Source organism: Acartia tonsa, chromosome 4, assembly GCF_053477335.1.
Source record: "Acartia tonsa isolate MP-2025a chromosome 4, ASM5347733v1, whole genome shotgun sequence".
Taxonomy (NCBI): domain Eukaryota; kingdom Metazoa; phylum Arthropoda; class Copepoda; order Calanoida; family Acartiidae; genus Acartia; species Acartia tonsa.
Window position 1 is genome coordinate 31388225 of NC_137263.1, and position 24997 is coordinate 31413221.

Below are 24997 nucleotides of genomic sequence, written 5' to 3' on the forward strand. Positions count from 1 at the left end.
CACCACTTGCAAAATCAAATTACAATTTGGATGGTAATTGTATTGTCTCTAATGCAATAATTTTGCCTGTGAATCTAATATTTCACGTTTATTTTATTTCCACTTTTCTTCACAAAAAATGCATTGGAAATCTAAAATTTACTGAAAAAAAGACAGTATAATCAATTCTTTCTGTGTTTTCAAATTTCAATATTTCAAATTGATAAAAGTGACTTTAATTGTTTTATTTCAAACCTCTTATATGGAAATAAAATTTAACAAGGATGACAACATTCATAAGTAAAAAATAATATAACGACAAACGGACAAAGTAAACTATAAAGATGTTCAGATTATAAATGTGTAACAAATCACGAAACTTTTCTAAAAATAATAACAAGTATTTTTAATGTCTTCAAATGCATTACCAACATAATTTTTTTAAAATATGTAAGTTATATCTCTTTCAAAATAATATTATTATTGTTTTATTTTTCAATTTAAAAAAGTAGTTTGTGCCAGGCTAATGCACATTGCCTTGCACTGCAAACACACACGCATTCTCATACAAACACACACACACATATTAATTTGAATTTGTGTTGGCATGATGCTAATTTGATACTAATTGACATATTTCGCACAACCTTTCAGAGCAAATGTGTGCAACAATTATCAAAATATATTTAATTTTTCTTAATATGAAATAATATGAAGGATTTCGATGTCTTATTTTCTAGGGCTTTATTCAAATACATAAACAGCCCTTTCTTAAGCTACCGCAGTCGCTATTTCTGTGCAGTCCGCCAAAAATGACTCTTCAATATGGGGCAGTCAACTGCCAAAGTATATGCCAAGCTCTAGGCAAAACAATAAAAACAACGTTTTATTTATATACTAGAGGCTACGGCTCTAGAGGCCTCCAGGGGTACTTGAGGAGGTGGGAGTTGAATTCGATGACCAAATTTTTTATTTTAGATTCAAAAAGAAAAAGTAAAAGAAAATTATTTTTTTTTTTTTTGGGGGGGGATATTTTTTTTCTTGGGAGGGTGGTACTACCCTCCCCAAAAATAGTTAAAACCATCCGTGGACCTATAAGAAGCTTCAATGTAAAGGAGAACCATATCGGTTCAGTGGTTAGTAAGATCCTTCGCTACAGACAAAAAAAATTTCTATCAAAGAAACTTTTGAATTTGCCTGTTTTTGCAGTGTCTGTCTAATGCGGAGAGGCAGATTTAAAACTTGAAAGAAATTTGAATCTTAATATCAAAGTCCAGACTAATATCTGCTACAAAATTTCTGGCAATTTTTCTAATTTTCTAAACTTTGAAATAGAAGTTTTAACGTAACAACTTATATCTATAATACAAAGTAGCTTGATGTCTGTCTGTCCGTCCGTCCGTCTGAAGCTTAAGATCTCGGTAACCACTGAACCGATCGGATTCTACTCTTCAGGGAATATTACTACTGGTCCTGTGGTGGTTTTAGGCTATTTTCTTGGGGGGGGGGGGGACACCAACAACCCCCCCAAAACAAAAAATCCCCCCCCCCCATTTTTTTTCTGCTGGGTAGGTGCGAAAATTTGCGATCCGTTCTGCTGGGTAAGTAATAAAAGATGTAATTATACCTCTTGTGGCAAAGCCCCTAGAGGCTAGAGGCGAAGCCGCTAGTATAATACAAAGTAGAACAACGTGTGTCTGTCTGTCCATCTGTCAGAATGAAGCGAAAACTTCACATATGGATAATTTATGCTAACACTGTAAAAAAGATTCAAATTTACTTAGATTTGTCTCAAACGCATTGTTAATATCATAAACGTAATCTGACTAATCAATCAACTATTAGGACTTAAAAGAGTATATTTGCACTGAAGAAAACTATGCAGCAAATCTTTACTTTGTGCGCACTTTGATTGATAGCAAAACAATCTGAAAGCTCATTTATTTATTTGCATTTAGTATTCCGGTAGCTTCCCGCTTAATAATTATTGAACCACTCATACCCCTCTCACGGTTTAAATTCCCCCCCACATCATTTTTTTCTTACGTAAGGGGGACCTCTATAACCTTACCCTAGCTCCAAGGGGTACTTTAAAATGTTTCTAACACTTATCTTACATTAAAAAAAACCTGATAATACAAATGACCAATTCACAGACTAAATTACCAATGGCAGGTTAGTATAAATTATAATTGACCAACGGTAGGCCAGTTTGACGTCATTTTTATAGGAACTATAAAAAGCTTCGATGTAGAGTGAATTAAGAGTGCGTTACTGGCAATTACAGGGAAATTGTCTAAATTCCTATCACCAACTTTCAAAGGAAACTTTGTTTTTAAAAACAGAAAGAATGTTAATTTCAGTTTCCAATCCAGCAGTCACTCAAAATTCTGCATACCAATTAAAGGACAGATAATCAAAAGTTTTTGTGCTTTCTTTTTTGCTGGCTTTTGGAGAAATTCATTACACTCAAAGACGATAATGTCCAGATTTCGAAAGAAGTAAATTATTACAAAAGCGTATCCCATCGTAGAATGCAAAGGTTTCGTTAAACTATGAAACCATGTAATTTTATGCAGTTTGATATTAGTAAAGCGTTTGACGTTGAAAATGAAATAATAGTTATTTCTTTCATCGTATTATAAACCGCTTTCCGCAGATACCTTCGGCACCTCGAGGCTAAAAAAACTGGTTTTACTCTTATGATTGTACATTTCTATATTCGTAGAAAGCGGTTTATAATACGATGCTAGTCATAGTTTTTTACTTTTTTCGTATTGATGAAAACCGGTTCCTGTCCACCGGATTCGAATGAATACGAGAAAAGTTGTTTCCAGATTCCAAGTTATACAGAAAAATCAAATATCGTTTCTTTTAAGAGAAAAAAATGATTTTTTTTGTTTAAACAGCGTATCAATCCAAGCTTCCCATACCTCATTTAGGTAGCTAAATATGATGTTTCTATATTTCGCTTCCCTTTGTTTCAATTTTACAAGAAGACGACATCTAACAAAAATGTTGACACATTGTTTTTACACAAAAATGTAAAAATACAATGTTTTTATAGAGACAAGAATAACAATTTGTCGGATAAGATAAGCTCAGAGCTCCGACTTGTAACCCAATATATTTATTTATATTTATTTACACAAACTCTATTATCCTCCGGCGCTGGGGTTATATTTTCTATTTAGCCATCCAACTATATTCAGTTTTTTTTAGCTACAATACAATATGGGTGTACGTTTTCCTAAGGCTTGAAATATCAAAAATTGGCGGGTTCCCTCACAGCGGGGTGGGAGAGTAGTTTTTACATGTGTTTGTGGTTTTCTTTTGGTCTGTGTAAGTTGGATATGTAAGGTACAAGGTAGCCTCACGGGATTTGGGAACCGCAGTTGTAGGCCCTGCAGACATAAAAAAAACACGGTCCCCCTCCAATTCCTAATCTTTTTTCAACATATTTCAGAACTAAGGTAAATAGGTTTATGAGCTCGCTAGGCACTTTGAAGAAAAGCATCTAGATATTACTTTGGTAAATTAATTTGTCAAAATCTTATTATCTATTCAAATACTTATATGATATTATTTCAAACCAACTTTTACAATCCGTTATGAAAGATTTCATAATTAACTTTTTATATATTTATTTATTTTGAATATTGTTAGCTTTCCCAACTCCCACCCTTATTTTGGACATAATTATTCTCATGTTTATGACCAAAGAAAAATTACGGACAAATAAGAATGTATTTGTTGGCTGGCCATCATAGTTTTAGACCTAATTTATATTGTTTGGGAGGCCGTAAGAAATATAATTATGTAGTTAGGTATTATACCAACATTTTTGTCATGTAATATATTGAATAATAACATAGTTATTTCTAACCTGTCTTTTATTTTGAATAAGGTTATAAAAGACATACATACATACTAGGAGACAAGAACACCTACATATCCAATTATATAATGTATGTAGTAATGTTTTTTTTTGTCTGAAGCTTAATATTTTATTTAATAACTACAAGTTAGGTTCTCCTTATATAAGGGAAGCTTCATGTATGTTCCAGAATAGATTTAGACTTATAAATATTTTTAGGTTAAAGGTCATATACTATTTCAAAAAACATAGAAAAGAAAACTCCTTTATGATAGGGGCGTAGCCACTAGTTACAGATAAAGTATTCAGTTTAGTATACAATTTACAAAGATATTTTTTACTTCTCTTAATTGCAACATAAATATTCATATCATCCATTACCTACCACTTATACATATAAAGAAATAATTAGATTACTTTTGTGTGTGTGTTTATGTATAGCTTTTATGTATTATATCTTGTCATAAATATTTATTCAGGTTATAAAGTTACTTTCTTTTACATGTAAATACATTAATTTGTACTAGTATAATGTTATATGTAGTATAAGGGTGTCATCGTCCATAGTCTCTAGCCTAGAGCTCCCCTATTGGCTCGAGGGTATCTGCCTAATAAGAGTTGACCAACCTCCCTTTTCCAAGTAGCCCAAAAACTGCCCAAATCAAATACTATGCTTTTCTGAACGATCTAGCTGTTTGTAAGACCTTACTGAACAAATAATTTACAGTACTTTAGTAAATATGAGTAAGTATGAAAACAAGTTCCTGGTTAGTGAAATTGTTTAATTACACTATATTAGCTTTTCTACTTATTGACATAATCTGCCTTGTTTTTAAATCGAATCTTTTCTATTATTAGGGTCGGTCCGTACGTCCCGTCCGGAACAGTAGACTTTTTCGTTAATTTCGACATGTAAGAATTATCCTATCGATTTCAAAATTTGCATGGTTGGTGATACATATATTAGTGTAAAATTTCGGGATCGTAGCAACTTATAATCGTTACCAGAAAGTCCGTACGTCCATTTAAAACATGTTGCTTTTTAACCTATTTAATAGCAATTTTTATATTATACATCAATCCAATTTATCTGATATTTTGAACACTGATTCCTTTTTCAACAAGGTGGAATGTTATAAGCGAAGTATCTCTATATTTAAGTCCTAGAAATGTAAGTATGTCCTAAAACATTATCCCGTATTTAAGCAGTTTTGCAACATATTTGATTACAATTTTGTTTATACTTATACATTTATATTCTGCTTTTAAAGTTCTGACACTCAACAAGTGTTCGTTTGTCCTACCGTTTTAGAGCTTCGCTTTTATAGATGTTGTCATCCTTGTTTTATTAAAGTTGTGGTGCACGCAGGGTGTGTTATTATTTACCTGCAGTTAGCTATGCTGCCAGATAACTGCATCTCCTCTGTTCAACCATATTTTCATCACATACACAACACACACAATCAAACACTTTAACACACCTCTCCCAAAGAAAATAATGGATTGTAAAAATTTCAAAAAATATGTTCTTAAAATATAAAAATCATTGAATATCCAACGCAATCATCATTACATTTTATAACCTTTATGATTCTGAAGATACTTGAATTTTAATTTGGTTGATGGTTTAAAATAATTTCAAAATTTAAACCCATTTCCATCATTGCAGAAAAAATTATTAGCTAACATTTTTAGATATTCTAACCAAATATTTCTTAATGCAAATATCCTTTATTTTTTTTACAAAGAGGTGTGAAAACACATTTCAACCCAAACCATTGTGTAAATACATAGAAGACAAGTGTGATCAAATCATGCAATCGGTTACAAAACTACGCAATAATTCTTGCTGGAAGTAAAAGAAAAAAAACCGCATAAATTACTAAATTAAAGAAGTTGTCTTTTAAAAGTTAATTTAACTATTTAAGTGAATATAATCACATTGCAAAAAAACTTATATAAATAAAAGCAAAACTTTTCAAAACATTGTTTTCCATTAATTTTGATAAAAGACAGAAAGTTTTCTCTCACCCTGAAGACCTTTAACACGATACACAAAAATGCAACAAACCTTTTTGGATGATGAAAAAATTGGACAAGAATTGATATTGATGTAGAAATGGAATGCCAGGGGGCAGAGGGTAGAGAGAAGGGGAATTTCCTGCAGGGGAGGGGAAAACTAATTTTTTTATGAATACATTATTCTTATTATTCTTTGATAAACACATTAATTATCCAGTAAATTTATCATCTTACCAGTGCCATGCAGAGAAAAGGTGTCAACATTATTTTCAACTCCTCTATAATCACACACCACTAATTTTATTGATTTATAAACAAAATTTACGAATATGAACGTCCTAGCAAAATTTAACACACAATTTTTGACAAACTTATGTGATACACTTTTATGATGAAAATATAATTTTCCTATAAAGACAGAGAAGCCATAGTTTGAGTTCTTGACCTCAAGCTCGAGATGGCAGAGGAAGGTTGACTTGACCACATCTGTGGAGTTGAATGTGAAGACGCTGACGTCAGTGTTCAGGAACAGAGACTGCTTCTCTCCCGGCATTCGTCCACAAATCTCCACAAGACTGAAAAAAATATTAAATTAAAATTATTTTTAAATGCTTTTTAATTTGGTAAACTTTTAAAAAATCATCAAAAGAAAGGTAAACCTTTTTATTAATATAAAAGATAGTAGTATCTAAAAGAACCAATTTTAAACTGGTGTAATTTTATATTCTAATTACGGTATTATGATTATATATGATAGATATAGGTTTCCAGTAGTCAGCCTTAATGTTGCACATCCTGTCGAATTAGATTATGGGCAAATTCTTTTTTAATAAATGGCAGCTAAAAAAACAAAATGTTTTGGAATAAATTTTAAATCTTGAATATTAGTTTTTGACTTTTCAAGCAAATGTACAAAAACTAAATAGATATTTGCCTAAATAAAAAAAATGAAAGTGATTTAAAAGGTTAATGAATTTAAAACGCCAAGGATGAAAAAAGAATAGAAATATCAAAATGATTTTAATCAAAATAAAAAATGTTTTATTCATGTTCACATTTAAAACAGCGAGCGAGGCTTCTATAACCTTATTATAAATTACTCATAATTTACTTAGGTTAGAAAGAAAGTGATAGTCGTTAGATAAGAATACGAGAGAGAGGGAGAGAGAGAGAGAGAGAGAGAGAGAGCGAGAGAGAGAGAGAGAGAGAGAGAGAGAGAGAGAGAGAGAGAGAGAGAGAGAGAGAGAGAGAGAGAGAGAGAGAGAGAGAGAGAGAGAGAGAGAGAGAGAGATTGCAGAGAAAAAGGGTAATTATTACAAGGTCTTGTAAATTATTTAAAACAATGAACAATAATAAAGATATATATTTGTTACATTATTGTTGTACATTAATGTAGCAGCTTCCTTATTTAATTTGTATTTCCCTAGTATGTGTAATTACCCACACCAAATGTTCCTTTACAACTTCTGATCCACAATTAGAATCCAATCCAATATAACAGTAATAGTCTGTCTGTGTCTCTTTGTGTGTGACCATATTTATTGAAAGATCTCGCTAACAGCTGAACTGATATGGTTCATCTTTACATCTTAGCTTCTTATAGGTCCTGGGAAGGTTTATAACTATTTTACTTGGGATTAGAACATAAACACTATATTTGAATTGCAAACAGCCTGACCAAACTCAAATATGTAACAATTGGCAAAAAGCTTGCTTTATTCACCCAGCTAAGAAATGTAATTGTAAAAGGGATATGGACATGATTATGTTGTTATGAACGGTAGACTGATTAAGAATACATCATCTGGAATTCTTCATGAATGCCCTTAACATTAAATTTAGGTTTGTGCTACTTCCACTTACTTTGTTTTTCTCATGTGACCCAATTTGTTATACATTAATATTAATTTTTACTTCATTTATTGCCATAAGAGAGTGTTATTTTTCTTTTAAAAGAGTAATTATTCCAATTTAGTTAGTAAAGAGTCTTTTGTTTTACGTTATCTTTATACTATGTACCTTATAAATGCCAAGCCACTTGTCCCAAATCCTATTCGACCACAATTTTAATTTTCTATGAAAATTGGTCATACATTATGACTCTAAGACTTCGCTACTGAAATGTATAGGTTATACCAAACTGTTTTTGTATATGCGCTGAATGAATTATAAATATACACAATATACTAACAATATTTCTCTTTATAGATATACAAATATACATACATGTGTATATGGAAACATTTAAGATAAACGATGTAACCATTTCTTACTCGTATCTCCTTCTTATTTTAATAGTTTTCTTGGAAATAAGAAACTATAATGATAAGAATATATATATCATATGAAATATGATTCAAAGTTAGAGTTCAAAGTACCATTTGGCCTTTTGTTTTTGGTAGAATTGTTTTAAATTTCAATTTAACATTTGATATGATATTGGTTAAAATGAAAGTTGTGAGTTCTTAAAATATGCTTTATGCATAATAAACAAGAACAGATGAGCTAATCAACTTTCTCCTATATCAGTTCCAAGATTGCACCCGTAAGAGGAAAATATAATATGGCATGACAGGCGTATGTACGTATATGTTGTATCATAGTGTAGCTTTGCTACCAAAAAGGATAAGTGAACGTGATAAAGGTTGAGATTAAATAAACTACTCTCCCAATAAGTTCGTGTTCAATTAAAACCACGAAAAAGGAATCTTGCAAAAATATGACATTTATACGTTTTTTTCGTAAAATGTAAATAAATTTCAAACCGTTGAATATTTGGATATTCAGCCGTTAGTAAAATTTGTTTTGGGTGTATGAAATCTAAGAGATATTGACATTGGTCATTTGAGACCTATATAATACAGTAACAAGGATGACTACATCCATAAGTAGCGAAGCTAACAATTATGGATTGGCATGAGAGAAATAATTAACTTTACAGCAGCGTTATAAAAATAAACAATAAACTTGATAAAATAAATCACAAAACATTAAAATCTAGGAATCGATCTAGCATTGAAATTAATAGATGAATCGTAATGAAACATGTAGAATGTCTTTTATAGGAGCCAGGAAAATCACGTTTCCCCCTATCTGTCTCTTACGGACAGAAGGACGGACGGACATTTCAAATAATAGAGTAGCTTTGCTACTAAAAAAAGAGGTTTCTTCGCATAAATGTGTAGACACTAATAAGTTAGTTTCTTTATCTTGGAAAACATTGCAAGCGCAATTTTCATTAATAAAACTGCTGTAACAGCAAAACTTTGATATAAAAAGTATAAAATGTTTTCTCGCATTCATTCGAATCCGGTGGATAGGAACCGGTTCTCATCCATACGAAAAAACTATGTCTAACATCGTATTATATCCAGCTTTCTACGAATATAGAAATGTACAATCATAAGATTAAAACCAATTTAATATAAGCGGTTTATAATACGATGAAAGAAATAACTATTCTTCATTTTATAACAAAAAGCTCTAATAAATTTGATTTAATTTATGAGAAATAGTCGTAAAGCATACATATTTTTAGTTTGTAGCAGCTTTAACTGTAACATCACAAATGTAAAGACCAGTGACATCTATCTGGGGAGCAGGGGGTAACCACATCCCCTCCCAAATAAAAAGCGTCCTTAACAAAGACAAAGCTATGATGAGTTAGATAAAAAACCTAGATTTCTGAGGTATTTTTTAAAATTTGACATATATGTTAAATGCCTTGAATAATTAATTTGTTTATTTAATGATTACTGTTACAGTAAAGAATACAAGGCTTTTTCTACGTAAATAACTAATTTCTAATTATATGAATTAACACATAAATGGCCATAATATTTGTATTTAATGAATAAATGTTGGCTTCCCTATTAACATGGTTCCACACTCTCCTAACCTGACACTTTCAGATGGATGGGTGTAATCAAGGAAAAGAAAATCTTAACCTGGTCTTACTCCATTTTATATTTCTAGATAAATGAAAATGTAACCAAGTAACGAATAAATATTTTAATTACATGATTGACTCAAAATGTTAGTAGGCGAAATCGAACTAAAGTTAGTTGACAAAAGAGTTGATTGCCCGCGGGATTCAGGGTAGTGTGCTTTATTTAAAGACTATCAGCTACGCCACTAGAAGACTCTAGCGGCCCTTGAATCGAACACCCCCACCCCTTTTTTTTCGATTTAAGTTGAGTATAATTGTTGAGCATAATAAAATCTGTATTAGAGATAAAAATTTACATTAAATTGTACAATAGAATGCTTAATCTAATTTTGATATTTGATGGTACGTATAAAAATAAAACTCTAATGTGTTAGCTTTGAAATTCATAGAAACTTATTTATTCGTATACATCTGAAGTAACCTTGGTCCTAATAGCATTTAGTTTCTATGTCTTAAAGTTAAACATAGCAAAAAGGTTTACTTACTTTGAGATAAAGCATTTTTTCATGCTTTATTTACATATAGTTTTTATTAAACTACTTATTTCTTTTATCTTTCAAACAACGAAGGTAATTATTGAAATTACATAATTTAGGCTGCTAAAATAGTCCTCGATTATAGGTCAATACGTTCCACCATGGTCAAATTCTTAAAGATGGGAGATGGGGGTATCGTTATATTAGCCAGCTATTAGAAAATATTTATCAGGGTATGCGATAATCTTTCATATTATCCACGCCTTCTATATCTATTATTAAAGATTGTGTTTTTTTGTTTCCTGTTACATTTTAATTATAATTGTAGCACTTTGAATTTAACAAAGTGTTTGATATTATTATTTGCCATTATTAAATAACACTAGCCAAACATTATTAGTTTTTATTTTACACCCGCATAGTCTAAAAATTAATTATTCCCTGATCATGTAATAATTAAAATATTTCTGAAACAATGGAACAATGAACTACTTTGTTACATTTCTTCTTTGTGTGATCTAACCTGACCTGACCTTACCCTGATGTAAGTCTGGCGATATTTTACTTAATGGTGGCAATTTGTTGGAGCTTTATACCAATAATACTTCTCTCTTTATCCTATTGATATAAACAGTAAAACATCAATACCTTTTTAGTTAGATACTTCAATGGATTATCTTTCATTAAAAAAGCTAAAGCAATGTTATATTTATTTATTTATCTTATTAGTATGTGAATTTAAGCTGAATCTTTATATTACTTAACTGAAACAATTTGTTTGATTAAATAGAAAAAGTAAAAAGTATTATTGTTCAATGTAGTTAAAGATTTCCCAATAAAAGTGCCTAGAGAGCCCCAATTATTATTTCAATATAACACTAACAACCGACACGGGTTCCGTGCTCAACTAGGCACTTTGAGGGACACAGCGAAAATTTAATCAACTAAATATCTATGAGTACATTATCAATGTCAAAACATAAAGATCCATACATGTACATAACTATTTTTACATATTGGACATTTTCTCTTCACCATTTACTATACTTTGTCCTTTATTGTGTATAGATAACAGATTATGGTAGATTTACATTATTCAATGGGATTGTCTGTCTTACAATCGGAAGAAAAATTACAGAGAGGAAAAGTGTTCACAGTGATTTTTTACTTGGTCATCGTCAATAAAAAGTTTGCTCCGTAAAAATATTAATAATATAAATCGTTGAAAGCATCATGCTACATGTATAATAGTAAAAACGCTTGAGATCCATCAAAAAGTGATTTATATGAAACTAGAAAAATCGAGCGACTCGATAAATTTGCCACTCGCGATTATTTTTCATGAAACTGGCTACCCTCAATGTTTTTTTGATGTTGTTTTGATGTTGTTACAAAGTGTCCAAAAAAGGCAGCAGTGTGATGTTATAAAAATATGTCTAAATCCCTCTCTTTTTTTCTTACCTACTTCTCCTCTCATCCCTCATTTTTATGGCTGATCTTTTGAGACACTTTATAAAGCTTCAAGTTTTGGGGCGAGAAAACTCCGCAAAGATAATGACTATGAGGGTCGCTTTCTCCTCCAAAAAGCTGAGAGAGGGAGGGCGTAGAACTATAAAAAAAGTCTTGCGATAAAATGTAATAAATTTAGCAAAATGAAGGATTATAGATTCCAAATTTGTGTACCGCCAACTTCAAACTTCTCATAACTCAATTCCCAATTGAATTGGAAATCTAGGACCGTTCATGTTGCTTCACACACACACACACACGCACTCACACACACTACGCACACTTACAATGCAACCCACATAAATACACACAAAGCAAGCCTTAACATACAAGATCCTTTGGGAAAGATATGAATAATATAAATGTATTTCATATGGTTTTCTTCAGGGATATTGCATCCGAACAAAAAAATATTCAACAGCTGTTCAGCAATGGTTTTTTATACCAACCACAAATTGTACAATAATATAAATAGAAAAGGGACTTGAATCAAATAGAAATAGGCGTACCTACCTATCTCTATTATATTTGGTATGTCTATCTGAGCTAAATAATTCAGGTAGTATATTTATACAATATCCTTAATCAATCATTTTTTTTACTAGCGGATAAGTACCAGTCAAATCTTTTTTCAAAGCTGTAGCTTAACAGTCCCTGGGCTTGTATTGAAACTAGATCTGTTAAAGAAGTGTTCAGGTCAATAACTCGATATTAGAGTATATTTTAAACTTTTTATTTTAGGTCAGTTCCTGGTTTTGTTTTTAACTAAAGCTCAAAAATGGTTAGCTGTCCTCTTTTTTTGTCTCTAAACCTTGAATTTTTCAGCAAACCTAGATAGGTACTATGCTAGGGACATGACGCTTTTTACAGTGCCTATACAAAAATATTCAAAATTACGTCATATTACAGCAATGGATTTTTCTACCATTACATCATTCGTGATTCTTTGGCCAAAAGTTTTTAATCTACCCCCTTTTTTAAAAGCGAAGCTTTTCTATAATTAGGGTCGGTCCGTCCGTCCGTACGTCCGTCCGAGCTTTTATTCGTTAATTTAGGCAGGTTAGAATTGTCCTATCGATTTCAAACTTTGCATGATGATTCCTGTAGTAGTTAGGAACGATTTAGAAAGCGAAGCAACTCTATAATCATTACCAGAATGTCCGTACGTCCATTTTAAACATGTTGATTTTCTTACTTTTTTAACAACAAATTTTTATGTGATATAATTATCCGTTTGATCTGATTTTTGGTATATTGATTCCTGGGACAACAAAGAACAATAGTATAAGCGAAGCAACTCTATAATCAAGTCCTAAAAATGTAAGTATGTCCATAAACATTATCCTGTATCAAGCAGTTTTTCAACAAATTTACTTACAATTTTGCTTCGAATCTTATACTTTTATATTCTGATTATTCAGTTCAGACACTATACAAGTGTTAATGTCCGTTTGTCCTACCGTTTCAGTGCTTCGCTTTTATGGATGTTGTCATCCTTGTTATAAGCATTGTTAAGAACTTCTAGGGGCATAGACAGTAACAATAACATGTTTGTCCTAGCCTTAAGTGAAAACCTTAAAAAGCTTGAATTATCTAGGTTTGAATGATAAAGAAGGCTTTGCTTCATAAATTGGGTACAAAATAACGAAAACCTGTATGTTTTATTGAAGTCTATGTTTTGAGCTTTTTGTGACTTTCACTATAATCAAACAAGGTTATCAGATTTATCGATATTTGTTTTGTCGCATCGATTTTTATTATTTATAATTATTATTTATTTATTAAATAAATAAAAATTATACATATATCAATTTTGATGTCCTTGATAAAGTATAATGATATCCACAAGTTGTACAGCCATCAGGGAGTAAGGGAGGGGACAATGTATCGAATATTCAATTTTTAAGAGTCTCCGACTTTGGGTACTGGCTTAAAGGGAATGTGCAAGAATTAAGCAGGTTCTGCCTGACTTTGGGTACTAGCGCATCAATGCCCCGCTAACTAGCTGAGTTAGTTTTGAATATAGCAGACAAAAAAATATGTTATTAGATGGCTGGTTTTAACAAATATTTTCCCCAAGCAAATGTCATTTCATGTATAGAAACTCTACTGTGATATTTATGTATTAAACAATCTAAGAACCCCTTGAATTTAGGTGGCATTTAAAAATATATGAGAAGGGTTGACGAAGCTCTAAACACGATTTTTCTAGTAATTAATTACAGAATATTACTACAATGTGATGTACTGCAGTACATCACATTGTAGTAATATTCTGTAATTAATTACTAGAAAAATCGTGTTTAGAGCTTCGTCAACCCTTCACGGAAGAAGGACGATGAAAGGCCTTAGTTGTAAAGATGCCTCGCTACTGAAAAGTAAACATACTAGTCTGAATAAATAAACCTGTAAAATTAAAATAAATGTTTAAAGCATAATCACAAATTTTGCTATGTGATAAAAATTTCTCCCGCTAACATATATGTACATATATAATTAATTATTGCTTCTGTAAGGGTAAACTAATTTAGCAGGGGACCTCATCCCACTTTCTTAACCTAAAACTACTTTACTAATATTTTTGAAAGGGGGAGGGGGGAGGTGATAGAGTATAATAAAGGAATTTGTTGGATAAATTCGGATAAAGTGCGGCACTATTTTCCATCTGTCAATACATAGAAATAGATGAAGTTAAAAACATTGCTAAAGTTTTTAAACAGATTTTTATAGTGATGCTACTCTACATGTCATAAATTAGATCAATTGTTAGTTGGCCGAGTGACGTCGTGTCATCCTAAAGTCTCATATTTATATATTCTTAGTTTTTATAGTTTATAAATACAATTGTCCGTGGATATGGAAAGAAAAAAATCATATTAGAGCCATAATAATTATATTTCTTTATTCTTCATGGTTCAGAACTGGTTTCTATCCAGCAACTATATATCAGATTCGAAACCGTAAAAAGAATAATATATATTATTATATCCTTATAATAAAGTAACAGGATGTGTGTTTGTGTGTGTGTTTGTATGTTTGTACCGAAGGATCTCGCTAACCGCTAAACCGATAGGGTTCTCCTTAACAGGGTAGCTTCTCATAGGTCCCGGGAAGGTTTATAACTATTTTCTTGGGGGGTGGGACACAGCTAACCCCCCCAAAAAATGAAAAATCCCCCCCCCAATTTTTTTTTTTAAAGCTAAAATAAGAAATTGAATTATAAAATTTGACTTTCTCTTCCTCAAATGCCCCTAGAGGCCTCTAGGGGCGTAGCCGCTAGTATATTATAAAATAATCATATATATTATTATATATATTATAAAATAATTATATATATTATTATATATATTATAAAACTATCGTTTTACAAAAAAAACCTTGCAATATTCAATTCAACGCCAAAATGCAGAATATAAGATTTGCAGGAGTGTATATAATGCCAAATCTTTATTAATTTGGCTGAACCTAAATTTACAAAATATATTACTTGAACGTTTCTTTATTGAAAATAAGAATACGGGTTACAAAACATTTACAAATATTTCAAATTGGAGAAGCTTAGTTATTACAATATTCTATCCAAGGGGTAACATTTTGTCGAGGGGGAGGAATAAACCCAAATTAAATTACGGTAAATGTGTAAAATGTAAAAGTTTTAAATGTTTAAATGTTTAAGGTTAATTTTGTTATGTTGTGGAGGTATTTGAAAATTAAAACTCAAAGATGACATTTTTAGTTTTATAAAACTAATTTGCGAAATTCTTGTTATGATGTTGAATTCAATATTATAATATTCCATAGTCTGTAACAAACACAAACACACACACCCAAATTTGTCTGTATATAAGTATTTGTATATTCTGACATAAGCTTAGACGGAGTAGATATCCTTCAAGAGGACTAAGATTCTGTTCTATTCTATGGATACTAGTTTTCAAAAAGATAAATAATATTCAAACTATTATAATAAAATTCAGCATTTTGAACAAATTTAAATAGGAATATCTGTAATTACTTACTTATGTTATTTTCCTTTCTAATGCATGGGTACGGGTTTCATAAGCTACACTGCAAGACCTACTCCTTCTGTCTGTCACTACTTCAATATATATATTTTACATACATGTATGGATAAAATAATAGATTCCAGAAGTAGCTACGTATACAAGAGTTGGCTTCTTTAGAGTAGAAAAAATCCGCAATAAATTCCTGCCTAGAAATCCATTAAATAACAAAAAAGTTAAATATCCAAAATTTTAAAAACTGAAAAAGTAAATTTTGGAAATTTTATTAGCCTACATCACCGAGATTTACCCCAAGCTTACTTAAAACCGTAATAAAGTTTTCCAGAATTCCCATTCCAACGGTTAATGAGATATTAAGAGGCATACATATAGGCAAGTAACTAAATAAGCATGATAACAAAGAATTTTTGAACAAAGTAGCGAAACATTTAAAATCGATTTGATTGAGGTTAAATCACTTTGTTAAAACCTCATGTTGTCCCCTTAATCTGACATTCTTGAAATTGAAACAAAGAATTTTCAATATATTCCTTCTCTCTCTCTCTCTCTCTCTCTCTCTCTCTCTCTCTCTCTCTCTCTCTCTCTTTCTCTCTCTCTCTCACTCTTACTCTCACTCTCTCAATACATACAGACATAATATATACTATATATATATTATATAGAAGTATATATCAATATATTAGATTCGCCGCATTGATATAGGAATATATATTTCGTGTCCACAAAACATATCGACATTCACTTTTTCATAAGAATATCTTCGCATGATATCTGGGAAGGTTACAACTATACACAAGGACGTACAAATTATTTATTTTGGGAGGGTGAATTGAAATTTTAAAAGATTTAGGGGGGGGGGGGAGGGGATAATGTTCTGATGTATTTCCAAAATTCCCTTTACCCTCCGCCCTCCTCATATTGTGTATACAAATTATTTTCAATTTTCTAACATTTTTCACAAAAATTAATTTGAGAAATGTGCAAAACTTACCTTTTTAATAAAAAAATAGAAAATCTAAAAAGATTAGCAAGAACAATCATATCCTTTATCATACAAACAGAACGGTAAAGTTTATAAATGGCAGGTATTACCAGAAAATTTCTCATGTTTACATTTATTAATAAGTTTGATATCTTTTTATTCTTTTTCTATAACATGTCATATTAATAAGACGTTTCGCTCAGTCGGATAAAAATTCTAGACTTACAGAGCAGCTGAGCTATAAAACACTATCTCACCCCCTAAATAGCCTACAACCATTCCATCTGAACATGGAGCAATCTATTAGGGCCAACATCCAAAGATATTTTGCAATAGACAAAAAAATCTTTCTCTAAACCTAAAATTTCTAGGTATAAAACTATTTTTTGTTTGTTTGCTGTTTTTTATTTATATTGATTATATCCACACTGTATATAAGCTATATTGCGTGATATAATAAGAAGCAAAACTTACTTTAAATTGACATGACATAGTTAGCCGGGCTATTTGTCTGTCAGTCAGACGGAAACACAGCTTATCCGGGCCTAACCAATTATGGTGGGGGAAGAGAAGTGGTTTCTTCTACAATTAAGGTCACACAATTTATATCTCCATTTATAATTTCAAATCAGAATTCTTAATGCAATTTTATTAAAAATTGCACATTGCACTGCGTCGCCTCTAGGCTTAGCGAACAACAAACAGGATGAGTAGAGATCATTTAATTTACGTTTTCATGGACAATATAATAATGTTTTAGAACCTGTTTGTATCCAGCGGTAGTGAATCGGATCGAAGCCGTGAGGTAAAATAAATTAGCATCAGGACAAATGTTTCAGAAACTAGCAGTTGCGCCCCTAGCATCTAGAGGCTTCTTATTCAAAGTAGAAGGGTTGGGTAGGAAAATTTGCTGAAAACCATCCCATGATTAAAGAAGAAAAAAGCCTAAAATCACCCCGGGACTCGTGTAAAGCTTCCCTAAAATGGAGAACTCAATCGGTTCAGAAGATATCGAAATTTCAAACTACATACAAAAAACCTAAGTCCTTTTTTTTATAGCATTGTGTATCTGATATATATTACAGATAGACAGACAATCCCTTTACACGATGAACTTTTCTGTATGTTGTGTTTGTGTAACTCGTCTATTAGCTGGCCTCACAAGAAATCTTCATAAATCCAAAATCACTAAATGAAAATTATTTTTAAAAAGATAAAATTTGAAGGACAAGCTATCAATTAAAGCACAATGCTTGAAATTGATCTTTGTTCATTTTTATTATGTCCAAATCAATTTAAAAAGTATAAAATAAAGTAAAAAATGTAAAATTTTGAATAAGACACAACAGATAGATTTAACTAATGATATACACAATTATAGAAATCCTATAACTTTGCAATAAACTTAGAGTAATTGGGTTTACAAGACAATAATTTTTCTTTAAAATGTTATCTTTATTGACTGAACCTTATTTTCTGTTTTATAATCTGTAAAGAAATGAGGTGATGTAACAATATCTTTCTATTTTGTAATATAATTTGTAAATATCCAAGGATATAATACAGGATTATGGATATTTTATAAAAGGCTTATCTTTTAAATAAAATTCAATTTGCATAATATTTCAGTTTTACGCAAACATTACCCTGTCTCGCAATTTTACATATTTTCTTTTTGGAATAGCAATTTTGTTTAGTTTTTAGCATAGATTTTCTTTATTGGGGATGTGTATTATGTACTTATTTAGTATGACTGGGTGTGGTCCTACTTTAAGTAAGGACGCTATTATTTACGCTAATGCCGCGGGTTATCAAGCTAGAGACGTTAAAATAGTACCAACCGCTGTTATGTTTGGCGTGACCTATTAATTCGATTGTATGGAATACAATGTCTCATAAAAAGGCCCCACTTATTACCTTTTTATGACTTCTAAAGAAAGGTTGTGCAGTAAGAAGGTTGATTTCCTGATGGATGTTACTTAATCTTAAATCTCCAGTTGATTGAGCAACACGTTTAGGTAAGATAGACGACGCCCTTTGATGGTCACTTGAAATCAAATGAGATCATCATACCTACTAGACAATATACATAGGTATTTGCTCCTAATCTATTTTACAAAACGGATAGCTCTGTATGCAAATTTATCTATTTTGGTATGGTTCCAAAACTTAAATATTTATTTGTTTCATAGTTGTAATCTTTCTTTTTATGAGATTTTATTTCTTTTCCTAGTAAAAGGTGTAAAAGAAGTAAGTTTTATATATTGGGATATTTATCTCATCAAGATGTAGAACTTCTCAAAATAGATGAGACAAAAAGCAAATACTTGAGAAACAAAGAAATATAAGGAATTTTATCAATCTAACGAACGTATATTGTTTCTTTTCTACTAGTGCAGCTACTCATTAATATACGTTATCTTGATATTTCTTATAATTCATTTTCTATGATTAATTGACAATACATGCCAACAATAGATATCACTGCTCTTTTTTTGTGGATATGTTTTTAGCCTGTCTTCATATGTTGTGTATTTTGACTTATCTAAGGCATTTGATAGAGTTGATAAAACTTATCCAACTTGAAATCAACAATTAAATAAAATTTTATTCCATGCAAATGTTTATAAATTTAAAACTTATCTTAAATTTGGCAACCCTCCTTAATAGGCAAACTTTAATATTTGATTCCAAATCCATTGTTCCAAATACATAGAACACATAAATGTATAATATTTCATGTATAACAAATGTATTAAATGTGTGTGTGTGTGGCATGTCTGTGTGCCAAGACATTTCTCAATACATGTGTGTGTATGTGTATAGCCTGGAGGAACTGAAATCTAATATAAAATTTTGCTTTGTTGTGAATGCTACACCTCGTATCAAATTTAGGGGTGAAGTATATCAATTTTGCTCGCCCCATCCATCTTCTTCATATTTTATTTGCTTCGTTTCAAATATAAAGGAAAAAAACAATATTTGAAAATTTACATAGAAATTAAAGCATAAATAATGTTTTGATATAAAATTTTACTAGATGGTAACATTAAATTATTATTATATAAGAATTATATTTTTTTCTTCTTCAGATTAGTATTATATACTGTTCAGCATTCAAAAAATCAGTTAAAAAGGATAAGTGAAAGCTATAGAACTAATTCAAAATTAACTTGTTGTGTATAATAAATTTCCATCAAAAATTTTATCAATGTAGTGTAGATATTAGAAATCAAATTGGCAAGAACTATTGTGATTAGGTATTCATATCATTAAGATGATATTATTTTTATTCACAATATTTACTAAACTTTATATTTTCCTATACGCTTTAAAAAATGGGTTTAATTAAATAACGTCCATTTATCATTAAAGTACCAAAAATCTATACTTTGTGTAATTACTGAAAAGCTCCACTTTTATGGATGTTGCACTTCTTGTTGATATAACAAGAATAATTTTAGCCTCCAGAAATTCATGTTTAATGGGAGAATATTGAATATGCATGTAAATAATGTTATTACAAATTTACATACATAATGTTTTACTATATGTCATATCTCCAGATATATTATTGGAAAATTGTATATTATGTGTGTGTGTGTTTGTGTGTAGGTGTGTGGGTGGGTTTGTGTATGATTGAGAGTTAGTAGAATATTCCTGGACCAGTACGTTATGTGTAAATGTGTGTGTGTGGGTAGTATATATGTGTGAATGTAAATGGAAAATGCAAATGTGAAGACATTATAGATTCATCAAGGATATTGATATTGAACAGAAACACTCTGGTCTTATACAATAAAATATATACATACACTGTTTCAAACATATCCAAATTTCATTGCAGTGCAGTGGTAATGGTTTCATGTATAAAGATGAGATACATTCATAGGAAGGAAAAAAACATTTTAGAATGTACTCCACGTCATCTCTATTGGTTCAAATTAAGTTACACAACCCTCATTAATAATTGTTATTTCTTTAGCCTCGCCCAATTATGACAGTTGTACTACATTTAGTAAACTTATCAATCAAACCTATGAACTACAGGCTAGGAAGTCCAAACTGTTTATTTTGAGGGGGATAAAATGAAGGGTTTCAAAGGTTTGGGAGTAGGGGGTAACTTTAATGTAATGTAATTAAAAAAATTTTGAGGGGGGTAAAATGAAGGGTTATAAAATTAAACACTTCCATTGGACGTCAAAACATTACTACAAAACATGGAACATGTGAGTTATAGTTGTTGGAAATAAGAATTAGTAACATCAAGTCATAAAATAAGAAAATATTGGGTACACAAAAACAAACTCCTAATATAGAAAACAAACAAACAGTCCTTATAAGATCATACATACACACAAATATAAACCATGAAACAAGAAGAAACTCAAACATTAAGACAAACACACATACATACACACACATACACACACACACACATACACATGACATAAACAAAACAAAGCTCAGGAAGTTTTTGTTATGTTTGTCGCAGAGTTCAAGTTTAAGAAGAATATCCCTAATGTAGAGCTTATATCTATATTCTAACAATTATTTTAGATACATGAAAAAATTACAAAAGCTGCAACCAATGCAATATGGATTGAAACGAATCACAGAAATTTCGACACTTAAAAGCATCTAATCTTTTAATCTTTGTTTGGTAGTATACACAATTGTTTTTTAATCAATGGGAAGCTTCCATAAGAATCATATTATTATTCCTATTAAATTCTTAAGTTTTGGGTGGCATATTATTCATTCACATAAAAAAAAATTCCTTATAAATCTCTTTTACATTTTATTAAGTTAAAGATTAGCTGGCTGCACGTAAGGATCTTACTCTGATTTAGAATAAGAAAACAAAATATGTATTAGCATCTAAATAGCTAAAAGTATAGATGAGGGAACTTTTACACTTTTCATCTGTAATATGTTAAGTTTGGATGTCAAAATATCTTCTATTTTATAGGGTAGTTTTAAGATAAATTTTAGGTTCATTTTCTAATTTAAATGTAATTCAAGAAAATGTCTTAGCAAAAAAAGGTTTATGACTGTTATAACTCCAATTATAATGAACATAATATGTATATGTAAGTTGTATTGATACTAATTACTAAGGTAAATAAATAAACAATCCTTTGTCCTTCATTCCATACTTTCACATACGTAGAAACACAATTTCTTGAGGCACAAGGAAAAAAAAAACAGATCCTAGGAAATAATTTTTAAGGGGCAGTCCTATGTAAATTTAATCATTTTGAGTTTTGGGTAGCAAATACAAAAAAATTCAAATTGGAAATTTCAGCAAAGCTTTACAGCTGCATGCATATTTTATCAACAAGCTGCAACCACTAGCCCAATTATGAAAATCCAATTTTTTATATTTCATTATTGTAAACCGCAGCATAGTTTTCATTCTTCTCTGCCGAGCCCTAATTATTTAATTTGTTCGTGGCCTATACTTATAAACTAATTGGCTTACTGTCCTTTTGTCTTATGTTTGTATCTTTTATACTCATAATTGGTATTATTGCTTGACTAAAAAGCAGCATTATACAAATATCTCACTAAATACATAATATTTCTATAATGTATTCATTTAGTCATAATAAAAGTTAATTGTAATAATTACTGCTAGGGCTTCCTTGCAAACATTTATCCTCTGCATAGAGTAATTATTTAAAGACAAGATATAAGGCAGTAAAATATTGATAGGCCCTTTTAAAAAAAAAAAAATTTTACATACACTTAAATAAGAGAAGGACATATATCATTCATTAACATATATTTTTAGGTATGCCTATTTTAAAACAAATTTACTATCTGTTTTTAAAAGCGAAGCTTTTTTATAATTAGGGTCGGTCCGTCCGTCCGTCCGAGATAGATAGCTTTTATTTTTTAATTTAGGCATGTTAGAATTGTCCTATCGATTTCAAACTTTGCATGATGATTCCTGTAGTAGTTGGGCACGATTTAGAAAGCGTAGCAATTCTATAATCATTACCAGAATGTCCGTACGTCCATTTTAAAAATGTTAATTTTTCTACTTTTTTAACAACAAATTTTCAAGTGTTCTAATTATCCGTTTGATCTGATTTTTGGTATGTTGATTCCTGGGACAACAACGAACAATATAATAAGCGAAGCAACTCTATAATCAAGTCCAAAAATGTAAGTATGTCCATAAACATTATCCTGCTTCAAGCAGTTTTTTCAACAAATTTACTTACAATTTTGCTTCGACTCTAATACTTTTAAATTCTGATTATTCAGTTCAGATACCATACAAGTGTTAATGTCCGTTTGTCCTACCGTTTCAGTGCTTCGCTTTTATGGATGTTGTCATCCTTGTTAGAATGTGAAATTGTTGACAAATTAATAGCATAATTTATTGCAAGTTAACTCGAATAAAAATTATTCTCTCTATATCAATATTAAGAGGCCATTATTGGACCTTAAAGCTTAGAAACTGGCTTGCTTTTAAAAAGATACAACTCTTTGCATTGTTACTTTTCGTTTCTGCTTTTTCTCTTCCTTTTCGAATATTTGAAATGAGAATATTTGCATTTGAAATTTGAATCTAAACATAAATATATTTGAATATATGTTTCTATTTGAGCAAAGCGAATATATATATTGTAATTATGCTTTGTCCGTAACTCTGTTGCCTAGGATGTTGTAGACTGATAATTGTTTGAAAGATATGTGTAAAATGTAAATACTTTACAATCATTGATTTTATTTGTCTTAAATTAAAGAAGTCTGATATTGCTACGCTACGTATTGAAATATTTGTCCTTGTTTATATGAAATGAAAATTTGTCAATGCTATAATTCTCATCTAGACGCTGTTGGCATTTCATTATTGAAATGAAAACATTAAGATTTGCAAAAAAATTAAAATTCTTTAAATGGAAAAATAATTTCTATTTATGTTGTAAACTTAAATTCAAACCATAACCCAATCTTAAGAATTCAGTTCCTATTCTTAAAACCACACATCTAACCAAGACTGTTACTCATTTAACTTTGAATAATTGGTTTAGTAAAGTTGTAAAGAATAATAATAATTGGCCTAGAAAAATGAACAAGATTCATTATTTTACAAGTGGGTCTAAGTCAGGAAAAAGGTTGTGGTACCTGAATAAATATTATTCGTGAATCAATTCACTATTTAAAGGACGTTGTTGGGACTTGTTGATTATGTAGGGGGTTGATCCACCACATGACAATAAAATCACACCCCTCTTGTTGTCTGTATTCCACCTCACTACACCCCTCTTGATTTTGGTTTAAGGCGAAACTTTGTGGACGCCACTGATTACAAAAAAAAGTTGGATATGATGTTTACGTTATTACAATCATGTTGACCATTACACTAATTAAAACAATAATGAAAATAAAATATGAAACAGTCAATTGTATCATACCATACAAAAGCAAGCTACGATAAAATTTTATAAATAAAACAATCCAATACTCATAAGTTTTTAACTCTAACTAGTTTTAAAGTAGGTGGAAGAATGATTTTTGTTTTGGTGCCATATCATTATCCTTATCCCCTGGACTGAGTGAGGTGCATTGTGTAAATTGGTCAACAATAATAATCAGAGCCATCACAGCGTCCATTGCATTTTAAAATAACCAGGAATCAGGGTATTGATAAGGAAGATTACAGTAAGAAAAATATTGTAATTCAACCTTTTTTCCCTTAAGATCTCTTATGACAGTTAAATCTTGAACAGCAGTTTTTCTATTGAAAAAATATTTTTTAATAAAATAGCGCATAGTGGGCCTGTCTAGATGTACGTTCGCTTAAACTAGGGGACCGACTCTTTAAATTTCTACACTTTATTCTTTTGAGGAAAAATATTGTAAGGTGTTAAAATAAGATTTAATATCTTTATAGTATACACTTATTTTTATACACTTTATTTATAAAACCTATAAAATTATATAGAACAAACTGTTAAAAATAGGCACAAGGTATCCAATTACATCCCTGGCACTAACTAACCATCATCAATGCTTATTGCAAATATTTTCTCATTTTCAAATTTGACGGATTTTTTTGTGCAAATACAAAATGGCCGCATTGGGCGGAAAATAAAATCATAATACAAAGTAGAACGATGTCTGTCTGTCCGACTGTCCAATTAGTATAACGGTACTTTC

General features: G+C 30.5%; 1 protein-coding gene across 1 annotated transcript in view; it reads right to left on the reverse strand.

Moving 5' to 3' along the window:
• Nucleotides 1-24997, reverse strand: part of LOC145316777 (uncharacterized) — a 49892-nt gene that overhangs the window by 18759 nt on the left and 6136 nt on the right. The window contains exons 2-3 of the mRNA XM_080157508.1: nucleotides 6287-6453; nucleotides 5243-5279 (exon numbers count right to left, since the gene is read on the reverse strand). Coding sequence (XP_080013634.1) covers nucleotides 5243-5279; nucleotides 6287-6453 — 204 coding nt within the window. The remainder of the gene's footprint in view (nucleotides 1-5242; nucleotides 5280-6286; nucleotides 6454-24997) is intronic.